This window comes from Fukomys damarensis, unplaced genomic scaffold, assembly GCF_012274545.1.
Source record: "Fukomys damarensis isolate Sample0158 unplaced genomic scaffold, DMR_v1.0_HiC HiC_scaffold_22, whole genome shotgun sequence".
Classification (NCBI taxonomy): domain Eukaryota; kingdom Metazoa; phylum Chordata; class Mammalia; order Rodentia; family Bathyergidae; genus Fukomys; species Fukomys damarensis.
The window spans coordinates 13,322,909-13,343,237 of record NW_022900934.1 but is presented as its reverse complement, the minus strand read 5'-3'; the positions used below and the strand labels follow the sequence as shown (position 1 = coordinate 13,343,237).

Below are 20,329 nucleotides of genomic sequence, written 5' to 3'. Positions count from 1 at the left end.
CAGAGAGCCTCAAGAGTGCAGTTCTGTTCCTGCTGCCCCGCTCTTCCTTCTTTGCTGTGCTGACGCCTGTTGGGAAAGGACTGACTTTGCAGTTCTTGCCCATCATGCATTTTGTCCTTGTTTTCATAACACAGTACCTCTGTTGTCTTGACAGCCCCTTCTATCCAGATACCTTCACCTGCTTTTGAAAGCAAGTCCTCTATTTAATGGAGTGCTTTTCTGGATGTCATTGATTTACTATTAGTTTTAGTAGGATTTGTTATTGCTTCTGTTAGTGCACCGGTTACAACACTTTGTTGCTTCTGAGCAGCCTACCCCAACCTGATTTTTTCCTTTAAGCTCTATTATTTCATTGCATTTTTTCACCACTTATGGAGAATTGTTCCAGAATGTCTCCTAGATCAGGTGTTCCCAACCTCCATAGTCCATAGATCAGTACCTGTTAGCCAGGCTGCACACAGTAAGTGAGAGGCGAGCCAGCTAGCAGTCTCATCTGTAGTTCAGCCACTCCCTGGCTCACATCACAGCCCAAGCTCCACCACCATCAGATCAGCATCAGCAGTAGATTCTCACAAGAGCATAAACCCTTCTGTGAACTGCTCGTGTGAGGATCTAGGTTGCACACTCCTTTTGAGAATTTGAGTAATAATAAAAGAAATAGAATGCACAGTGTGCTAATAATAAATGTAATGTGCTTGAATCATACTGAAACCATCCCCTGCCCACAACTTCCACAGAAAAATTGTCAGAAAGGTTGGAGATGACTGTTCTAGATGATGTGCAGAAACACTGATATCTCTTCCTGTCATCCTAGACAGCTCCTATGTACATTTCTGCACTTGCTCTCTTCATTTAGCTGTGTGTCTTGACGATCTTTTTAAGTCCATAGCAGGAAAGGCTGTCCTCATTCTTTTTTTATGGTTGCCTATTTTTCCATTGAATGATATGCTATGAAAGATGTAAGCAGTTTCTTTTTTTTTTTTTTTTTTTTTTTTTTTTAGTACCAGGGATCAAACTCTTGTCCTTGCACTTGCAAGGCAGGCGGCAGAACCACTGAGCTAAATCCCCAGCCCCTGTAAGCAGTTTCTTATTGGGGGCTATGTGGCTTGTTTCCAGTCTTGCACAGTTACCACCAACATAGCTATGATAAACTCAATATGTTATTTATTTATGCATCTATAGCTGAAGGGCAGGTATGCAGAAGTGTGATTCTGAGTCTAAACCCAGTAGATACCTCCAGGTTACCTTCTGTAGGGGCTGTGCCAATTTAAACCCCCACCCTAGTGTCTGAGAGTCCCAGTTTCCTAAAAGATGTGTCTGCCAACCCAGGGTTACTGAACTGCTGGAGTTGTTACTAACCTGATGCATGAAAAACTGAATCTCAGGGTAGCACTGATTTGCAAGTCTTGTCTAACAAGGGAGGTAGTGTTTCCTTTTCTGCCAATTAGATTTGATTTTTAAAATGTACTTAGTCAGAGTGATACAGTAGTAGGCAGAGCAATATGTAAAAGCACCGTAAAGCTTTACTCCTCAGGCCCGTGACCTTCTAGGGTGAATAGAGTGATTAACTGATGGGAGAAACATACAGGCCAAAGAGGAACTGAGAACATGGGGCAGATGGCCGCTAACGTTACTGGGGAAAGACAGCCATTTGGTGATGAAAACTGAAACATCTGCTTAACCATCTAGGGAAAAAACAACTCTATCCCTGTACACCAGAAAAAAATCAAAATGGACCCACAATTCAAATGTCAAAAGGAAACCCATGAAAGCACTAGAATGAAAATGAGCAAAAAATGTATAACCCTGGAGCAGAAAGATCTTTTCTAACCATGACTTAGAAATCCCAAAATCTGTAAATGAAAAGATGGACCAATTAATTGTTAGGATTTATAGTGGACACAGCAAAGGACACCAGAAGCAAAAGTGAAATTAAAACCCCCAAAAACGAAACAAACAACAAACTACACACTGGAAAGAAATATTTACATTGCAAATCAAAGCAAACATTACTCTTCTTTAAATGATGCTGCAGTGGTGTGGGTTGAACCTGCTCTGGAATGTGGTTCTTCTAAGTTAGGGTTTCAAACTCAGATGTTACAGAGGTCAGGCGGGCAAGGTAAGAGACACGAGCCCAGTATGGTGCTAGCAGGTGGCAGGGTCTGCGGCAAACTGAGGCCACACCCCAGCCAAAGCTGCTGGTGGGCAGAGTTGCTTGGCTTCAACCCACCACTGCCAAACTGGAGTAAGTTCCACGTGGACCAAATTTCTGTGTTGTTGTTTTTTTTAAGATAGACCTGAAACTGTGTTTTTGTGTGAAAGCTGCTTATTCTTTATCAATACTAGCAGCTGATTTCAGCACGATTATTGAAATCCTTTGTGAAGCAGATAAGCACTTACAGGGCTGCTCTTCCTGCCTGTAGTCTGCAACCTGGTTCTGTATTTTCGTAACCAAACCATGGGGCCTGCTATCAGGAATGGAAGAAGCAAACTACAAGCCGTGTGCTGATCGGGAGCCAGGCAGATGGCCCTTTGGGACGTTTCATCAGAGAACCTGAGTGGCAGCAAGGTTAGAGCCCAGGCAGGGCCCGGGGCCCCTCCCGATGAAGCAGAGTCGCTTCCCTATTTCTCTGTGGCAGCAGCACATTCTGGTGCCCTGGCCCCGGCCAGTTCTGAGCGGGCAAAGGCTTCCTGGTCCAGCTGTGTTGGTCCAGACAGGAGCCAGGCTTGGTATCTGCGGACTGCCGCACCGAGGTCAGGTTTCCTGGTGTGAATCAGCATCTGCACCCCTTGAGGAGGGTGCGGTTCCTGGTCACTCTCGCCACGTGCCACGCCTCCATCTGGGGGTCACCTTCCAGGGTGCTGTCAGGCTCGCTGCTCTCTGCTTGAGCCAGAGCCTTCCACATTCAGGACACAGGGAGGTCAAATAGATGGTCTTTGCGCCTGGTTATATGACAAACTTGATTTGGTCACCTTCTCTCCAGAAGCCACTGGGAAGGACAGGTGAAAACGACCAGGGAGATCACGTCGGTCGGTCCCTGGCTTAGCAGAAGTTCACCCAGCAGCACTGCCCCGTGGAACTTTCCAGGATGCTGGCACATTCCCTATGTGCCCAGTTCTGTCCAGTGGCCACTGGGTACAGGGGCCTATTGAGCACTTCAAATGTAACCAGTGTGACTTTTGCTTGATTTCAGTTCATTACGATGTAAATGTGGCGAGTGGCTAGGGCGGCCCAGCTCTCAGGGAGAATTAAAAGCCAGTCCTTAACCCGGCTAACGCTGAGGTGGGTGGAAGACAGCTGCTAGGTGTTACGGACTGAACTGTGTCCCCCCGGAGCGCCTATGTTGAGGCTCTCACCCCTAATGCAAGGGTATTTGAGAAGGACCTTTGGGAAGTGATTGGGTGCCATGAGGTTGGCTGGGGTCCTCGGGAGAAGAGGGAGTGCCAGCTGTCTCTGACCCCAATCTCCAGTACCACACGGTGCAGAGGCCACGTTAGGACAGTGAGAAGGCGGCCACCTGCAGGCAGGAAGAGGGACCCGCACTGGAACCTCGCTCCTGGCCACCTCCGCCTCCAGAACAGTGAGAAATGCACTGCTGCTGTGAGAAGCCGGCTGCCTGTGCTGTCTGGGGCAGCAGCCTGCACCGGTGAGATGGGTGAAGTGAGAGACAGAAGAGCCCAGCGCTTGGGATGGCTTTGTTGCTCCTTCCCTTCTTGCTGCATGATAAATAAGACAAACAAGGGAAACAATAGGAGATGACGCCAAGCTGGGAGAGACCTAAAGGGAAGGCGGTTATGTGGGTTAGGGTTTCTTTATACAGATTGACCTGGGATGGTTTCACCCAGGAGGAGCGAGTCAAGCACAGGCCTGAGGAAGGTGTAGGAGGGAGCCATGTGGCCACCTAGGGGGAGAGCAGCCCAGGCCGCAGATGATTAAAGACATCGGCCAACCAGTAAGGCTGGAAGAAGGGAGCAGCGAGAGCTGCTTAGTGGGGGTTTGTTAGCCACCCAGACTGTGTTGCTTCCTGCTCTGAGCACGCTTGGCTTAGGAGACAGTGAGGGTCTGAGGAGGGTGTGATGTGACACATCTTGGCCAAAGCAGGGTTCCTCTGGCTGCAGCGCAAGAGTAGGCTGGAGAGGCATGATCGGAAGCAGGAGGCCAGTGACACTTCTGTGAGCGCCCAGGCGGGAGATGGTGGAGCCCAGGCCAGGTGACAGAGGAGGCGGAGAGAAGTGATCAGATTCTGCAGGCCTTTTTGGTGCAACACCGACCGGAACTGCTGAGGGACTAACTGTGAATAAGAGGTGTACGAAGGGTGGGGAGGGAGGCGGCTAGAGCAAGGCGGAGGGCACCATTGGGCAGCTGTAGTGCCTAATCCGTGCCCGGGGAGGGGCTTCTGCTGCCGGCCTGGCCTCTGCCAAATACAAGATCCTCCTGCCGCAGCCTCCCGGAATGCCGGGGTTACAGGCATGTGCACGACACCCGGCTTGGGGAAGACACCCCAGGGAATCCCTCCACGATCCAGAGATTTCATTCACATCGTAATTTAACCTGTTTATGCATATTTTTCAAAAATTAAACAAAATGCTCTTGCTGTAAAATAGAAAAGCAAAGTACTTTGTGAAGCACGTTTGCACATGCATCTGACCCCGAATGGACACACTGGACAGCATGGTAAAGTGGTCAGAGGCACCACGCAAAGAAGCTTAGAAGTGTGACCGCATCCTGGCTCGCAGCAACACATGTCACGTGCCGTGTGGCCATCGGTGTTGTGCCCCTTCATTACGGGAGGGGACTTCGCAACGCTGATGTGTGTTGGTGTCACCTGGGACGTCATCTTGGGGCAATGATAGCTCCAGAGTCCTGGGGGACAGGCTCACAGAGCAAAGGTTCTTGAAAAACGTGGTTTACAAAATCAATTTAAAACTAGCCAAGCCACGAGTGGTGGCAGGTGCCTGTATTCCAGCTGCTTGGGAGGCTGAAGCAGGAGGATTACAAGTGTGAGCCCCGGCTGGCTCAAACTTAGCAAGACTCTGTCTCACAATCAAAAAGTATTAAAAAGGGCTCAGTGGTAGAAACAAGGAAATGACCTAAGAAAGAAGGGGAAAGGGACGGAGCTAACACGTAGAGGGCAGGGTGGGAGAAGGCGGAAGGTCACGGGTTATGCGTGTGTCCTGTCGTCTCTCAGTTACCCATCACCAAGCTGAAGGTGACCGGGGACCCAGGGAGGGCGGCTGCCCACTTCTTAGGCGTTTCTTCCACCCTGGTCCTTCTTCCGTTTCGCTGCTGAGCGTGACTGAGTGTTGGTAAATAGTCACTTAGGAGTAATCGGACACCTTACAGTACGGCTCCAACTGAGCTCTCTTCTGTGCCATTCACACGGTGCTCACTGTATCTGAAAACACACCTTTCGTGTTTGTGTGGGAAGTGGTTCTGGGACAGCGGCGGCCCACTTGGGCTGTACAGGAAGCAGAACCGGATCTCCAGATGTGTGGGCTGCAGGTCTTTGTTTCACCTGCTCATGCCCGAGTCCTTGTAGCTTGAGGGCGGCCACGTCCAGTACATAAAAGAGCCGGCAGGGCTGTCCTCCATCAGTGTCAATATGTGTCATTACGAAAGCAGTGTGACCTGGATCTGGCAGGGCCCTGTGTTGTAGGATCCTGTCATCAAAACCACGTCTTCATCTGCATAAGGATCTGGCAGGACATTCGAAGGTCAGGCAGGACCTGGGAGCAGCCTTCCTGGTAGAACATTGAGCAACCCACCCCCTTCCTATTGAGTTCTACCAGTGTCCCCAGTAAAAGTGGCCCCATGAACTTCCAAGCACCTTCTCAGGGGACTGAAGCTCCCCATCACTGGTTTACAGGGTGGCAGCTACAGGCATGAGGAGAGATGGCTGTGTTGAAGGGGATACCACGCATCATTCACTCTGCAAACATTCACAAGTGCAGGTTCTGTTGTATAGAGTACATGCAGCCCTGAGCTGAACATCAAACCTGGATTTCATGTCCCAGAGCCAGGGTACAGAGGGGTATTTGTCTACTACCCTGTGTCACAGGGGACTGCAAACTGGGGGCTTAAATGACACTGTTCTAGAGGGTCTCAGCCCCAGGTCAAGGGGCTAACAGATCCCACTGTGGTGAGGTCCTCCTCCTGCCACACTCTGGGGTCACATGGCCTTCTCTCTGTGTCCAGAGAGAGATGGCTGGTGTCTCTTCCTTTCCTTGCGAGGACACAGTTATGACCTGATGACCCCATGCCCTCATGTGACCTTGCTCTCCTCCCTGCAGGCCCTCTCGCCAGTACAGCCACACCAGGGTCACAGTGTCAACACTGAATTTGGGAAACACAATCCCATGCTTAACACCAGTGAGCCAGGAAGTCAGCAAATGGCCAGTGACATCCACTGTTGATGGCACTGTGAGGAACATGAATGGGGACATGTAGCAAAGGGACTGGGAAGGAGGGCAGGGTCTCTGCAGAGGTAGAGCCGGCCACAGCCAGGAGTGTTTCCGGTAGACAGGACCCTGGTGGCTGGGGAGAGGGGACAGGGCTGAGGGTGAGGTTGGAGGGTGGGTGGGGCCGGGCCTCACAGAGTCCCATCGGCATGCGGAGGCTTCAGAATCAACACCAGGAAGCCACTGGGGTTTTGAAAGAGGGAAGCTGATGTAGGGCAAGCAGATGACTGACGGGAGGAGCGGGAGGAGCGGGAGGAGCCCGGAGGGAGCCCTCTCTCACACCAGGAATGTGTCAGCCCCCCAGGACCTGGGGGCCCACTCAGAAAAGCCTAGAATCTGCCTCCACCCTAGGGAACAAAGGCCAAGAGCAGGGCTTGGACACGACTGCCCTCCTCTCCCGAGTTGTCGTTTTCACTTCTGATGTTTCAATGAAATAAGAGCCGAGCCCCACGAAGGTCTGCACCTGCAAACCTCACTGAAAAGGTGGCAGAATAAACCTCTCTCCTCCCCCTTAATTAGCAGGAGGGGTAAAGAATGAGAAAACGGAAAAAAACAAGGGACCAAGTTTTACCTTAAATCCTGCAGACACCCGGAATAGAGGGAGAGCCCTGCAGATGAAAGGGGAGAGCAACCTGCACCAAAACCACCTTCTGTTCAGGAGTTGAAGGGGATAATTAAGGGATGGCAGTGAGGGGGATACAGCCTCAGGCAGGGAAATGTTTATTGGAGGAGGCAGACAGACAGACAGACACTTCAGCTCCACCCAGCATCAGGAAGCAGTTTGCCTTCAAGCAAATCAAACTTGATCTGCTCCTAGAAGCTCAGCCGGGCAGGAGACCAGAGCCCTGACCGCCCCCCACCCCCACCCCCGGAGACCCATGCTTCTGTCTCTTGCCCTGTGCCAGGAAATCCGCAGAGAGCTGCCGCTTCTCAAAGCCTTGCTTCCTGTTGGACTCTTCCTGTGACCCGCCAGTCAGCCTGATCTTGCAGACCCAGGTCCACCTGCCTTTTTATACTGCTGTGCATTTCTCGTGCGTTTATGCTCCATCACAGAAGTAATATCAGTGTGTGTGTTTCCAGAATCTTACGCATTTATATATGTGTGTGTGTGTTCTTTCCCACCAGTGGAAAATGCAGGCGTTTTATAAACATTCATGCCATGCATTTTGTTGTATGGAACAGCTTTTTCTGTTTCCCACTAAATAGCCTATCTTGGAGGTCTTTCGGAGTCAGTTCACATGCACCCTTGATCTCCAGAGTGGCTTCCTGAAGCTGCACAGAGAAAGCCAAATGCCTGGGGTTGCATTCCAGCCTCACAGCTCACTGGCCATAGACTTCAGGCAGATGGCTTCTGGGGCTCAATGAGGCCATTCTGTGGATGGGCTGTTGTGGGTTGGGCGAAGGTCGTGCACCCACAAGGCTTAGGACAGAACCATAGCTCTTCAGCGGCGTGAGCCATTGCTGACATTGTCGGGTTTACACACTGTCCACCACTCTTTCGTGGACAACTGGGTTGTGCCTGGATTTCACTGGGTTCCTTCCCCTCCTCTGCAGCCCTCAGGTGCTCTGTACTCTTCTGGTCCAAGGTGTTGATGGCTAGGCTAAAATTTTGGTTGCTGCAGCCTTCTGCTGTCCCTGCTGCTTTGTACCAGAGCCCCAAGCTCTGTGTGTGTGTGTGTGTGTGTGTGTGTGTGTGTGTGTGTGTGTGTGTGTGTGGTGCTGGGGATTAAACTCAGAGAATTCACACTGAGCTACATCTCCAAACTTTTTTTAATTTTGAGATAGCATCTCCCTGAGTCGCTAAGTTACCTAGACTGGGCTCAGACTTTGGATCCTCCTGCCTCAGCCTCCCAGAGTGCTGGGTCACAGGTGAGTACCACCATGCCGGCTTCAAGGTTTTAAGTCACAGTCCGCAGTAAGGCACGTATTCCACAGCCCAGTACCCACCTGGCAGACTTGTGTGTGCCTTTACATGTACGTGTTTGGCTGCTTAACTCTCCAGTGCCGCTTCCTCAGCTAAATGAGCAATGCTCCTGACCTCATCAGGTTGTTATAAATGAGAAAGGAGTCTGTATCCAGGAAAGGCCTGTTGTAGTGCCTGACACATAGCTTGTACTCGGCAAACATAGGCCATTGAGTTGAGGCATTCTGTGGTGGTTTTTTTGAGGAATCATCTGTGATGTTACTGAGGACTAGGGTCGCCGGGGTAATTTTGATCATTAAGAGAAAGGGAATAGATGTCAAAAAAGAGCAAGAGAAGAAACCTATGAGAAAACCCAGGCTCCCAGATTACACTTCTAGAATGGAAGGCTGGAATACTTCTAGATCAAGGGTCAACAAACTTTTTCTATAAAGGTCCAAACAAAAAATATTTTAGGCTTTGCAAGGTGTATAGTATCTGTCACATCTACTTAACTCTGTGTATTGTGGATACTGCCATAGTCAACACAACAAACAACATCATGTGTTCCAATAAAACTATTGACAAAAACAGGCAGCCAGCCACAGGCCATAGTCTGCTGGCTCCTGATACAGGTTTATCTAGGTCAACCTAGGTTTGCTTGAGTGGCTGTGGCTGTCATTAGGGTTGTTCCCAACACTGAATCAATCACGCAGAATGACTCCAGAGAGGCGGGATGGTGTTTTTGTCCTTGTGGGGAGGGGCCACTGACAGATGCTGGCCCCTGAGAGTGGAAATGATCAGATCACCCCAGGTCAGCATGTTCAAAGGCCAACACGAGTTCCTCCGGCAGTGTTCAAATGGGGGGTGCTCTTTTAACTGGTGTCCCTGAGCGACTGTGGTGACAGAGCCCCCTGCAGACCCACAGAGGACATAGGGTGTGGGAGGTAATCCAGCTTGGATTGCATTCAAGCCACAGAGGCTTTGGGGATGTTTGTTACCACTACACACCATCGCCTCTCCTGTCACGACGAAGGGGAAGGTGGCAGTCGGCTCAGTGTCTCATGTAGGAAGGGTGCTGTCCCTGTCTTTTCCTCTTCAGGCTTTCTGATTCAGTGAAACACAAAATCACGTTAGCGAGCTAGTGTGTCCTCAACTTCCCTTGAATCTTGCAGTTATTTCTTTATACCAAACTGGAAGCCAACCCCAAGTTCAGGGTGCTTGGCAGGTGATCACATTTAGCTGGGACTAAAAGCATTTGTTTTCTACACATCTCTTATTTGTATGTATCTATTATTGGTGGCAAGTATTATTGATTCTCTTTATAGCACTGATACACACAGCTCCATAGACAAACTTATTTAAGCAAAATAAGTGATTTGCACAGGTACGATGGCTTAGGACAAAGCTAAGCTTTACAGAAATGTGAGTCCATTGAAAGTTGATGAAGAGGAAATATAAAATAACAGCAAAGGTTTGACAACGTGGTCCAGTTGAGAAGGGCAGGGAGGTGTGTCCAGTGTGGACTCAGGAATCCGGTTGAGCTCTTCCCTGCCAGACCTGGAAGTGATATGCTTGGGAAGGCCAGGAGGCAGCCTGGATTCTGTGGCTCAAAGGCCAAGCTGTCCTGTGCCCCTCCGTGGCTCTGTCCCCACCAACGCTGAAAAAACTGAGGAAGGTCAACAGAATCCCCTGCGTTTGTTTTTTTCAACTGCCGCTACAAAGTCCTGTAATTGTGGGTGGGGGTGAAAGAATCTGAATTCCCTGTCTTGCAGTCCTGGAGCCTGAGTCTGAAATCCAGGTGTCCTCTGAGGAAGAGCCTGCCCTGTGCCTCTCTCCTGGCTGCTGTGGTGCCAGCAGTCCTTGACACTCCTGGGCTATCGACGCCCCCTCCGGCCTCTGGCTCCATCATCCCTCATAGCCTCTCTGTGTCACTGCCCCGACTTCCCTCTTCCTAGGAGGACACCCGAATATACCCTGACCTCCTCTTAACTTTGTTACATCTGCAAAGACCCTGTGTTCTAATAAGGTCATGTTTGCAGGTACTGGGGGTCAGCAGTTGAATCTGTCTTTCTAGGGGACACAAGCCGGGGTTCCTGGCTGAGCCGTAAAAGAATTGGACCCAAGATCCATGCTCTGTCCCTGACATGGCTGGGCTTACCCAAAATTGAAACCACCCAAAGCGGGAGAGGTCAGCGGAGGCCCTGGCGCTCAGCTGGCTTGCATTAGTCTCAGTCTGAGACTGGCAGCACAGGCGGTCCGGACCCCTGCAAGTTCAGCCGTGAGAGGCCACCGCCAGCAAAGGTCAGGGCTCCCTCTTTGCAGTATAAATAGAACCCCCTTCCTGGCCGACCCCTCCCGAAGCCACACAATATCTCTTTCAAAGATCTCAAAACACTGAAGCAGACCGTACCAAATTGACTTTATTGTTTTAAAACCAGCCCCTTCTGTCCTCCACCACCCGCCACCACTTCCCCCAAGGGAACAAAATTCCTAATAGAGCACTCTGCAGAGTTCACCCCTCTGTTCTCCTCTCTCTATAATGGAGTCAGAGCCCCGGGCAGTGATGCTTAAGAGTATGCCCTAACATTCAGATGTGCTTGGCAAGTATTTAGTATTTAGGGATCACCAGCCTCACCGTGGTGCCAAGGAACAGATGGCCAATTTAGTGGCAAGTGCTGAGTGATCAAGGAAATAGTCAACGCCGAATTGTGGCTTTCGGGAGACCTGAGCCTTTGGTCCTCCCTTCAGTAACTATAGCAAGGCATTGCCACTTGACAGGTGAAAAAATTGAAGGATGTCACAAAGTAGGGAGAACCATGGCCAGTCGAAGGATAAAGTGAACAAGGCACTGACCCAGGTGCAAAAGATAAGTACCAGCCAACCCTGGTGGTGCACACCTGTAATCTCAGCTCTGTGGGAGGCTGAGGCAGAAGGATTCCAAGTTCAAGACCAGCCTGGGCAACTTAGCAAAGTCCTGTCTTGGAATATAAAATTTTTTTTTTCCAAGTACCGGGGATTAAACTCAGGTCCTTGTGCTTTCAAGGCAAGCAGCGACACCACTGAGCTAAATCCCCAGCCTGGAACATAAATTTTAAAAAGGATTGAGGATGTAGTTCATTGTGAAGGTCCTGGGTTTAATCCCCTTTATCAATGGGGAGGGTCAGTCACAGACCGGGAGAAAGTGCCCAAAAACTCTGTTAATCACAATAAATGCTGCAATGCACGATTTAAAACAGTCACAGTTAATGCAGAAACCCTGATGAACAAAGGCTCACAGGTTTCAGTGAGGATAGACTGGTGGTGTTTGTCTTATGACCCTGTGTTACTGTGCAATGAGAACCGTTGTTTCCAATCAGCCCACAGCTCCGGGACACAAGGCCACTGCAGCTCTGCCAGGAGGCGCTCACAGGCTCGGCATCTCGGAGCTTGATGTGCGGTCATGCTTTCTGACCGTGGAGTTTCCAAGAACTTTTTCCACTCGGTTCAGTGGGAAGGCCTTTGGGGAGTGCTTAGAGGAGTGTGCACTTTGCCTTAGGCCTCAAGCTTTGGTGTGGCCTGGCTGGGCACTGACCCAGGTTCTCCTCCTGAATCAGAGATCCTTGCCTTTAATCATTCTCCTCAGGTAGGTTCTGCACCTTGGCACCCATGACCTTGTGTCCTCTCATCACCAAGGGCGAGGCCTAGAGCGTGGCCTCTGAGCCCAGACCGCCCGCCTTCCCTCCCAGCTCTGCTGTGTTTTCACCCAGTGGTACACAAGCAGCTTCACCATTCTGAGTCCCCGTTCCCAGGTCTGCATGAGGCAGGTAATGGAGCCCCTGCCCCACCAGCAGGCCACTGAAATGATCAGTCATCGTGTGTCCAGTGCTGACTACAGAGCTGAGCTAGAAGCAGCCCCCCATGCATGAGTGTGGTTTTTGTTTGTTTAGTTTGGTTTCTTGAGATAGGGTCTTGCTGTATCATTCAGGTTACCCTTGAACTCACTAAGTAGCCTAAGCCATGGTCCTCCTGCCTCAGCCTCCTGAGTGCTGGGATTACAGGTGTGTACACCACCGCATCTGGCTGTTTCTGCAGTACAGAGGATTAAGCCCAGGTCTTTCACTCTGAACTACATCCCCAAGCCCTTTTTTAATCTTTTATTTTGAGACACAGTCTCAATAAGCTGTCCAAGCTGGTCTTGAACGTTTTATCCTCCTTCCTCAGCTTCCCAGAGTGCCAACATTACAGGCGTGAGTCACAGCCAGCTATGAGCGGATGAGTGACACGTAAGTTGATGTGTGCATTACTTAGGGCTGCTGTTGCACAGGACAGGACTCCATGACTTAACCCAACATGAATTTGCCACCCTATATTTCTGAATGTCAAAAGTAGGACCGGTAGTGGCGAGCCCTGCTCACACCAGGCCCCGAGTGACTGCACTAGGCTTCCTTCGTTCCGGTCGGCGGATCAGCACCCTTCCCTCCAGCTGCAACCCGAACGAGCTCCTGGGCCCCAGGGTCAGGGTTGCTTGTGCAGTGTGGGATGCGGTTCTGCTGCCACGCTCACCCTCTGACAAACGTGCGTTCACCAGTATCATCCTGTGTGCACTAGGCTCGGGCTCACAACAGTGACAGATGACACCTGCACCCCTGCAGAGCTCGCGTTCTAACAAGGGGACAGAGTTGTGTTTTTTTTTTTAATTTAAGTAAAACAAATAGTGTTTCAAGTGTTGATGGACTCTGAGGAAGACAGTGGGGCAGGGGACTGGGAAGCTGGTGGTGTAGGGCAGTGGAAGCTAATGGAGGGGAAGGGAGTCCTGCAGGTGGGGTGGGGAAGGGCGTTTCAGACCAGGAAGGGCACCTGCAAAGGCAGCGATGCATGAGGCCTGAGCCAGACCAGCGTGGCTGCACAGGAGGCGGCAGGGCAGGGAAAGAGAAGGGACAAGGTGAGCACGTGGCTTTGTCTCCAAGAGAGGAGCCGGCAGGGAGAGGCAGGATAGCTTCCCACTACCTTCCTGGGTCTGCTGCTTCAACTAAGTGGCTTAAAACGGTGACTGCGTGTTCCCCACGTTCTGAAGGCCAGGATTCTGAAACGTAGGCCTTGAGGGGCCTGCACCCTGTGAAGACTGTGGAGGAGAACCCTTGCTGTGGGGGTTGGAGTTCTTAGCTAGTGGCTGCGCTGCTCCGGGCCCCGCCTCCATCTTTCATCACTTCCTGTGTGCATCTCTGTGTGCCCGCGTGTCCTTCCTGTCTCCCTCGTGTGAGGACACGCATGGGTTCAGGACCCACCCTAATCCACTAGGATCTCATCTCCGTCTTCACCTCAGTCACCTCTGGGAAGGCTATTTCCAAATAAGGTCACTTTTGAGATCCGGAGTGGACATAAATTTGAGGACACAATCCATCCCTCCACCAGCTCTCACAGGGTCTGTGTATGGCGAGACAAGGACCGGCCGAAGGGAGACCAGTGAGCTGGTGACTGTGACAGGTGGAGGGGCAAGGAGGCCAGGGACCCAGTGAGGTGGGGAGAGGGAGCAGCGGAAGCAACCTTGCCCTGACGGCCGGGGCTCCTGTGGCCCAAGGCAGGCAGCTCAAAGGTCAGGGTGTGAAAAGGGCCTCCTCTGTCCCCCAGCACACAGGGGTCACATGCTTTTAGGGGCCAAACAGCTACTGCTCTTTGCACATGGAGGCTCTGGGGACAATCTGCAGAGAAACCCTGCGAGAGTGTGTGCATGTGTGAGTGTGTGTGTGTGTGTGTGTGTGTGTGTGTGTGTCCATTCGTTTTATCAAGAAGAGTATGACACAGAAGCATGGTCTTAGCCATTTGGAAGTCGGCAGCATGATAATGTTAAGTGTGTGCGCATTTCTGTGCAGCTGGTCTCTAGAACTTTTCATCCGGTGAAACTGAAACTGTGCATTGAGCCTGTAAGACTCTGGCTGCCCCAGCTACTCCTACAAGGAAATTATGAAGTATTTGCCTCAAGGAAGGATTTTTTTTTTTCAAGAAAATGGGGACTTCTGGAAACAAGAGGGAAACAAAACAAAAAAGAAAGGTGCTGGTGATTTTCTCAGGGCAGTTGTCAAAAAGAAGTCCCTCTACACATCACATTTCTGCCTTGCCCTGGACAGGTGAAGCCAAGCCCTGCAGCCTGACCTGCCTCTTGCCTGTTTTCATACTACCCAGGTGCTCAGAATGGTTTTTACATTTTAAGAAGACTGAGGAGAAGAAAATCAAAAGAAGAATAATATTTTCTAACATATGAAAATGGTGGGCATTTCCAATTTCGGTGTGCACAAATAAAGTTTTATTGGCACACAGCCCTTCGTTCTCATTTCCAGTGGTCCGTGGCTTATGGCACATGACAAAGGCAGAAGAGAGAAGCTGCAGTCAGAGCCGGATGGTGGAAGCAGGCAATACCTCCAGTCTGCCGCTCCTCACGGGAAGCGTCTTCCTTCCCCTGACACAGATGTACACAGACGGAAACCACATCACCAACGCCTGCCCTGCCCACTGCAGAGCCAGCATGTCCCACCTCTTCAGCAGGGCTTCTTGTAGGCATCAAGAACACAGGTACTGGATGGAGCCAGGCCGCCTGGGCTCGAACCCTGATTTGCTAGCTGTGTGCCCAGGGGAGTTGTTTGGCTGCTCTGCACCCTGGCTTTTCACCTCTAAAAGGAGACTATATTTCATGAGGAAATACAGAGACACTGCTTAGCCGTGCACTGACCAAGCCCATTGTGTTTGCCTCAAGCGGCACTGAAACATATCCCTTCAGAGGCTCCGCCTGCTCTCCCAGCTCTCGAGTATGGAACACGGCGTGGTCTGAGAATGACCCGACTCGGGGTAGAGCCATGCCTCATCTGTCTGGATGGGCCCCTGGGGAAGTTCCTTCCACAGCCCGAGCCTCAGTTTCCTCACCTGTTGGATGAGGACGGTCATACCCACCCTGCAGCGCTGGCCTGAAGACTGGTGGGCACTCGGACACTGTGAGTATGCGGCCATCTCTGCTTTGCCATTCCTGCTTTCCCCACCCCATCACAGCCATATGGCAGCCATATGGCAGCAACTGTTTTAGTCACATCTCTTCTCCAGTCACAGCAGCCCAGCAGGTGGGGCTGAAACAGAGATGTTGGGCAGTTTGTGTGAGGTCACAGGGCGAGGCAGTGGCGGTGCTTTGGTCTGAGTCAGGCCTTCTGGCTGAGAGTTGTGCTGTTATCATGCTGTTGCACTGTCACTAGGAATGGTGATCAGGTCAGAGGTTAAAAATCTGTCACCCCCTGAGATCACCCTCAGCTGTGTGCTCTGAGCTGCAGGGGGCTGGCAGCACCGGGGAGGCTTGCGTGGAAGGACCCGGGCCTGACTAGAGACCTCAGCCGTCCTCCTCCCAACCTGAGGCCCCAGCAGGTGGCTGACACAGGGCTGCAGAGGCAGGAGAGACTCAGGCACCACCCCCACCTGGGGCCAGGATTCTCTGGCCCTCTGGGCATCCACCCCTCCCCCATTTCCTTACATAAAGGTTTTGAATTGCAAGTCCTGCACATGACAGGGGGAGCAGGTGCGTCCTCCTGCTGCCACTGTCCCACAGCAACCAGCCTCTTCCAGAATTAGCCCTGTTCCTGCTTCTTGATGTCCTTCCAGGGACCATCTGCACATGTCTGGACCACATACACACTGGACGTTTTCTATACAAGTGCAAAGACACAATCCTCAGCTAGCCAGGACGCAGAGACTTTCAGCCACCACTAGTTCTCCACTCCAGTCTGTTCTTTGCCTAAGCAGGTTGCATTGAGGTTCCAGATGCTGTCAGAAAGAACTAAACCAATCCAGGAAGCTACTGAATTCATTCTGTGAGGCCTCATGGGAAGATGCTCAGGGATCCATTAGTGATGTCTGCCGTGGTGGAGCATGTCAGGATTTTTCCCTCTGGTCTTGTGTCTCCCAAACTTCAGGCACTCAATTATGTTTTTTTGTTTTGTTTTGGTACCAGGGATCGAACTTGGGTCCTTGTGCTTAGCAAGGCAGGCAGCAAATCCCCAGCCCCAGGCACTCAATTATGTTATTCATTACTTTGTCACCTCCAAGAACCCCTGGCCTCCTTACTACTTTATTTTTTTTTAAGTTTACAGACTTCTTTTGACTCAAAAAGAAATTCATTTTAATTGGTAAATTTAAATTTAATTGGTACTGTCTGTACTGGAAAGACAGTATTGTTTGCAATAAGTAGAAGGAAAGTGGCTTTTAAAGAAGTAAAATCAGCCCTGTTAGATTCTAGATGAGGCTCCCAGCCTGAAGCCAGTTCTGTCTTAGCTCACTTAGCATCAGAGAGTATTAATTAATACTCACTTATACTCACTGTGTCCCAGGTGCTCCTCACAGAGTGCTTACAGCTAATACAAGGGAGAAATCTGCATCCCCTCCTTTATACAGAAGAGGAAACCGAGGCTAGGAGAACAAGAAAAGCCAGAGTGCAAGCCTCTGAGCCAGGCTACTTGTGCAGAAGACTGAAAGAGAATCAAGTGGGGAGTCCTCTAACATTACCTTTTGTGTCACTACTCAGGACTTCTGTACCACTTTGGCAACCCTGGACTGGTAGGAAGAACAAAACCAGATTGAGAACATAAGCCTGAGTTCTAATCCTGTCTCTGCTATAATTCATATGACCTTGATCATTCAGTCTCTGATCTCCAGTTTCCTCTTTTGTAAAGTACAGGAATCAGGCTAAATTTGAGCTTCCAGATGGCAAGAACCATCCCTTTTCGGATACAACCCACGGCATGTGGCACACATTACCCATTAGAGTTCATTCAGCTATAAACATCAGAAAACCCATTACCTCAGCTTCCCTCCTTCTGTCTGTCTGACCCCTTGCTATACTTAGCCTCTAGCTTTCATCCTAATCCCTGTCACCTCATCATCACAAAATAGTTGCTTCACTTCCAGCCATCACCTCCGTATTCCAGGCAGGCAGAAGAAGAAGGCAAGAAACAACAGTGTCACAATCAGGAAAGCTAAAATTTTCAGGTTTGTTTGATTGGCTTGGATTTGTGTCATGTGACCATCCCAGTCAGCAAAAGAAAATAGAGAAGTGATTAGTTTTACCTGCTGCATTCCACTCCGGGTGGATCCTCTTTAGTGGAGAGGAAATGCATATTGGGTAGGCCACTATAAATGCTTAAAGAAGGAAATGAGGGTAGGAGGGTGAGGAGGGTTAATGGCTCAGGTCCTTTTCAGAACTGTGATTTGAAAAAAAAAAGTTCATCCTCCTCACCGAGCCCAGTGCCCAAGAGTACGAAGTTGCATTTTTTCCATAAAAGGGTTTCTCTGTGAGCGGCTGCATGTTGAGGCCACTGTTGTTTTTCCTGGCAGGCCTGTTCCAGGGGAAGGAGAGTTCATCACAGTGCAGATGTGTGTGTAAGCTCGACAGGAGGCACAGGCAGGGACAGGGAGAGCAGAGGCCTGCAAAGGGGGAGCTGGACAGCAGGCCCGGGGCAGCGTGTCCATGCCCCGCCGAACCGGGGGCTAGGAGTGCCCTGGAGCCTGGCTGCGGGTGTGTCCCGCCTCCCCGCTGCGCCGGTTCGCTCACCCACCCTTCCTGACCTGGACACTCAGCCTTTTCTTCCCATCACTTCCTAGCCAGCCGGCCTTGGACGTGTTTCTTAACCTCTCTGTTCCACGGTGTTCTCATCTGCAGAATGGGTGGGTAACAATACCCACGCCCTAGACCTGCCCTCAGCCCCGCCGGCATTCGGGCGTGTCAGCTCCCAGCCAGGCTCCCGGCACACGATGTGCTCTGAATTCGAGTTACTGTGCCTCCCTCACTGTCCTGGTCGCCAGCGCCCTGCATGGTGGGTAATGGAACGAATAGCATCCCGCTTTTTGCCTTGACCGGAAGGAATAGTTCAGCATGATGACATCTGTGACTCCCAGTGAAGTCCTCAGGCGACAGGAAGTCCTCTCAGCTGCAGGCTGAAATCTGTGGGTAGGGAGGGCGTTGAGGAGTAGAACTGGGCTTTACAACCCTTCCCAGCAGGCCCCAGCCTCCGAGTTGACAACACCCGGAGACCCTGCGCGTCAGGGTCAGGGCAGACACCCAGGGCTGCCCCACCCACTCACGCCCTCACCTCCACGAGGGCAGAGGGCACCCATGACCGCGTTTCATTTAGTGACACCTACTGCGGGCCAGGCATTGTTCTGTACCCCCAAATGCCATGGGCAGAATGAACAAAACTGTCTTCCTGGTGGGACAGACCAAAGCCACTACTCCTAACAGGATGGGTAAGGGCATCAGAGTGCTGTGGCGGGAGAACAAAGTGGACTCCTCTGGAGCATTGCAGGAGGAGGGGACTGCACCTTTTGGTCCACCTGCTGGGCTCAGGTCACCGAGTTGCCGGCCCGAGCACCTGCGTCACTCCACAGCCGCATCTGCAGGGCTCTGTTTTGCTGATTGTTTCCTTCCTCCATTCAATCAGTGTTTACGAAGGGCGCACGGGTGCTGAGCAGCCGGCCTGCCCAAGGTTCCAGTGTGTGTCTCCCACCTGGTAAAGGAGTGGGTTGGCCTCAGAGCAGAGGGACTCGCTTGAGGCCACACCCCCAGGAAGAGGCCGAGGTCCAGGCCTGTGAAGGTCTCAGGGCCACGCTCCCTCCTAAGATACCCTGCTCCTTGCCACCGGCCGGGCCAGGGGGCCGAGGGCCTCGCAGACTGCTGCACACCAGGTGAAGCCCCTGCAGTGGGGGTCATTACTGTGAAGAGAGAGGGCAGGGCTTTGAGGAACCCAGAAAATCAACAGCTCCCACACCGGGTTGGTTATTGCCTTGTAACGACCTCAGAAATGTAGTGGCTTAGAACGGCAGTAACATATTATTTCCACTTCCTGGTTAGGTCGGGCGTTACAGATGGCGATTCCCCCCTTCCTTGGGGCCCAGCCCTCCACGGCTGCACTTGGTTTGGACGGGCAGCAAGGACACCTCCAGCTCCCCACACACTGTGTCTGCAGGGACCTGGCCAGCTGTCTCTGGCATGATCTAAAATGTCCCCAAAAGGCTGGCTGTTTTCAGAGGTGGGGCTTGGATCACGGGGGCGTTGCGCTCACCGGTGGATTTATCAATGGATGAACGCGCTGTGAGGAGTGCGGCCTGGTGAGAAGCGGGGGTCATGGCATGGGGGTGCCTGGAAGGGTGTGTTCTCATCTCTGGCTCCCCGCTTCCTCTCTGCTTCCTGGCTGCCGTGATTGAGCGGCTTTCCTCCACCAGGCCCTTCCACCGACCACAGACTAAACCCTCTGAATAAACCTGTCCTTCTTCGGGTTGTCAGAAACAGGTATTTGTCCCAGTAATGGGAAAGTGATTGATAAAGTACAGCCTGGAATTGCAAGAGAAGGGTGGCAGATACCGCCAGCTCCCGGGGGCTGGCCCAGAAGTCCCAGCACAACACGGATGCCCTGTGCCGGTGGTCCAAGCACACAAGGCAGTGTAGACCCTAGGAGATGCTCTCCCCGATGGGGGCGGGGCAGAAGAACACACCCGAACAGCCGGGGACTCTCAGAGGCTGCGTTCGTGAGCAGTCGGCCCCAGCTCACCTCCGCGCCCCTCCTGTGTGCCCAGAGGAGCTGAGGCACTGACACCGAGGATTTGTCCCCAGGAAGAGCACACTGTGGTGGCCCCATCTGTGTGCACAGGGTCCGTTTGTTGCAGTCTTGGTACAGAATGGTATGGCTTTCTCCACGTGTCAGCCAGGCCTATGTGAAGACTTATTCAGGGTGGATGGTGTGAAAGGAGAGAGATAATGTTGTGTGTATTCAGTTGCTGTCACAAAGACCAAAGCCCACAGCAGTTCACAGGATGGCAGTTTCTCTCTCTCTTTTTTTTTTTAATTTGAGTTTATTGGTACAATCTAGGTATATAATACAGTTACATTCATCATTGGGATTCTGTACCTTTACATAATAGGTCTTGATTCTCATTTTTTCCCCTTGTCCCTGCCCTCCCTTCACC

At 51.5% G+C, this 20,329-nt stretch overlaps 1 protein-coding gene across 4 annotated transcripts in view; it reads left to right on the top strand.

Moving 5' to 3' along the window:
- Window positions 1–20,329, top strand: part of Eya2 (EYA transcriptional coactivator and phosphatase 2) — a 146,186-nt gene that overhangs the window by 31,055 nt on the left and 94,802 nt on the right. Inside the window, exon 1 of one of the 4 annotated variants that reach the window (XM_033767028.1) lies at window positions 15,249–15,324. The exons of the other annotated variants lie outside the window; for them this stretch is intronic. Coding sequence (XP_033622919.1) covers window positions 15,264–15,324 — 61 coding nt within the window. The 5' untranslated portion in view covers window positions 15,249–15,263. Of the gene's footprint in view, window positions 1–15,248; window positions 15,325–20,329 lie in introns of those variants that run through there. 4 annotated transcript variants of the gene reach the window in all.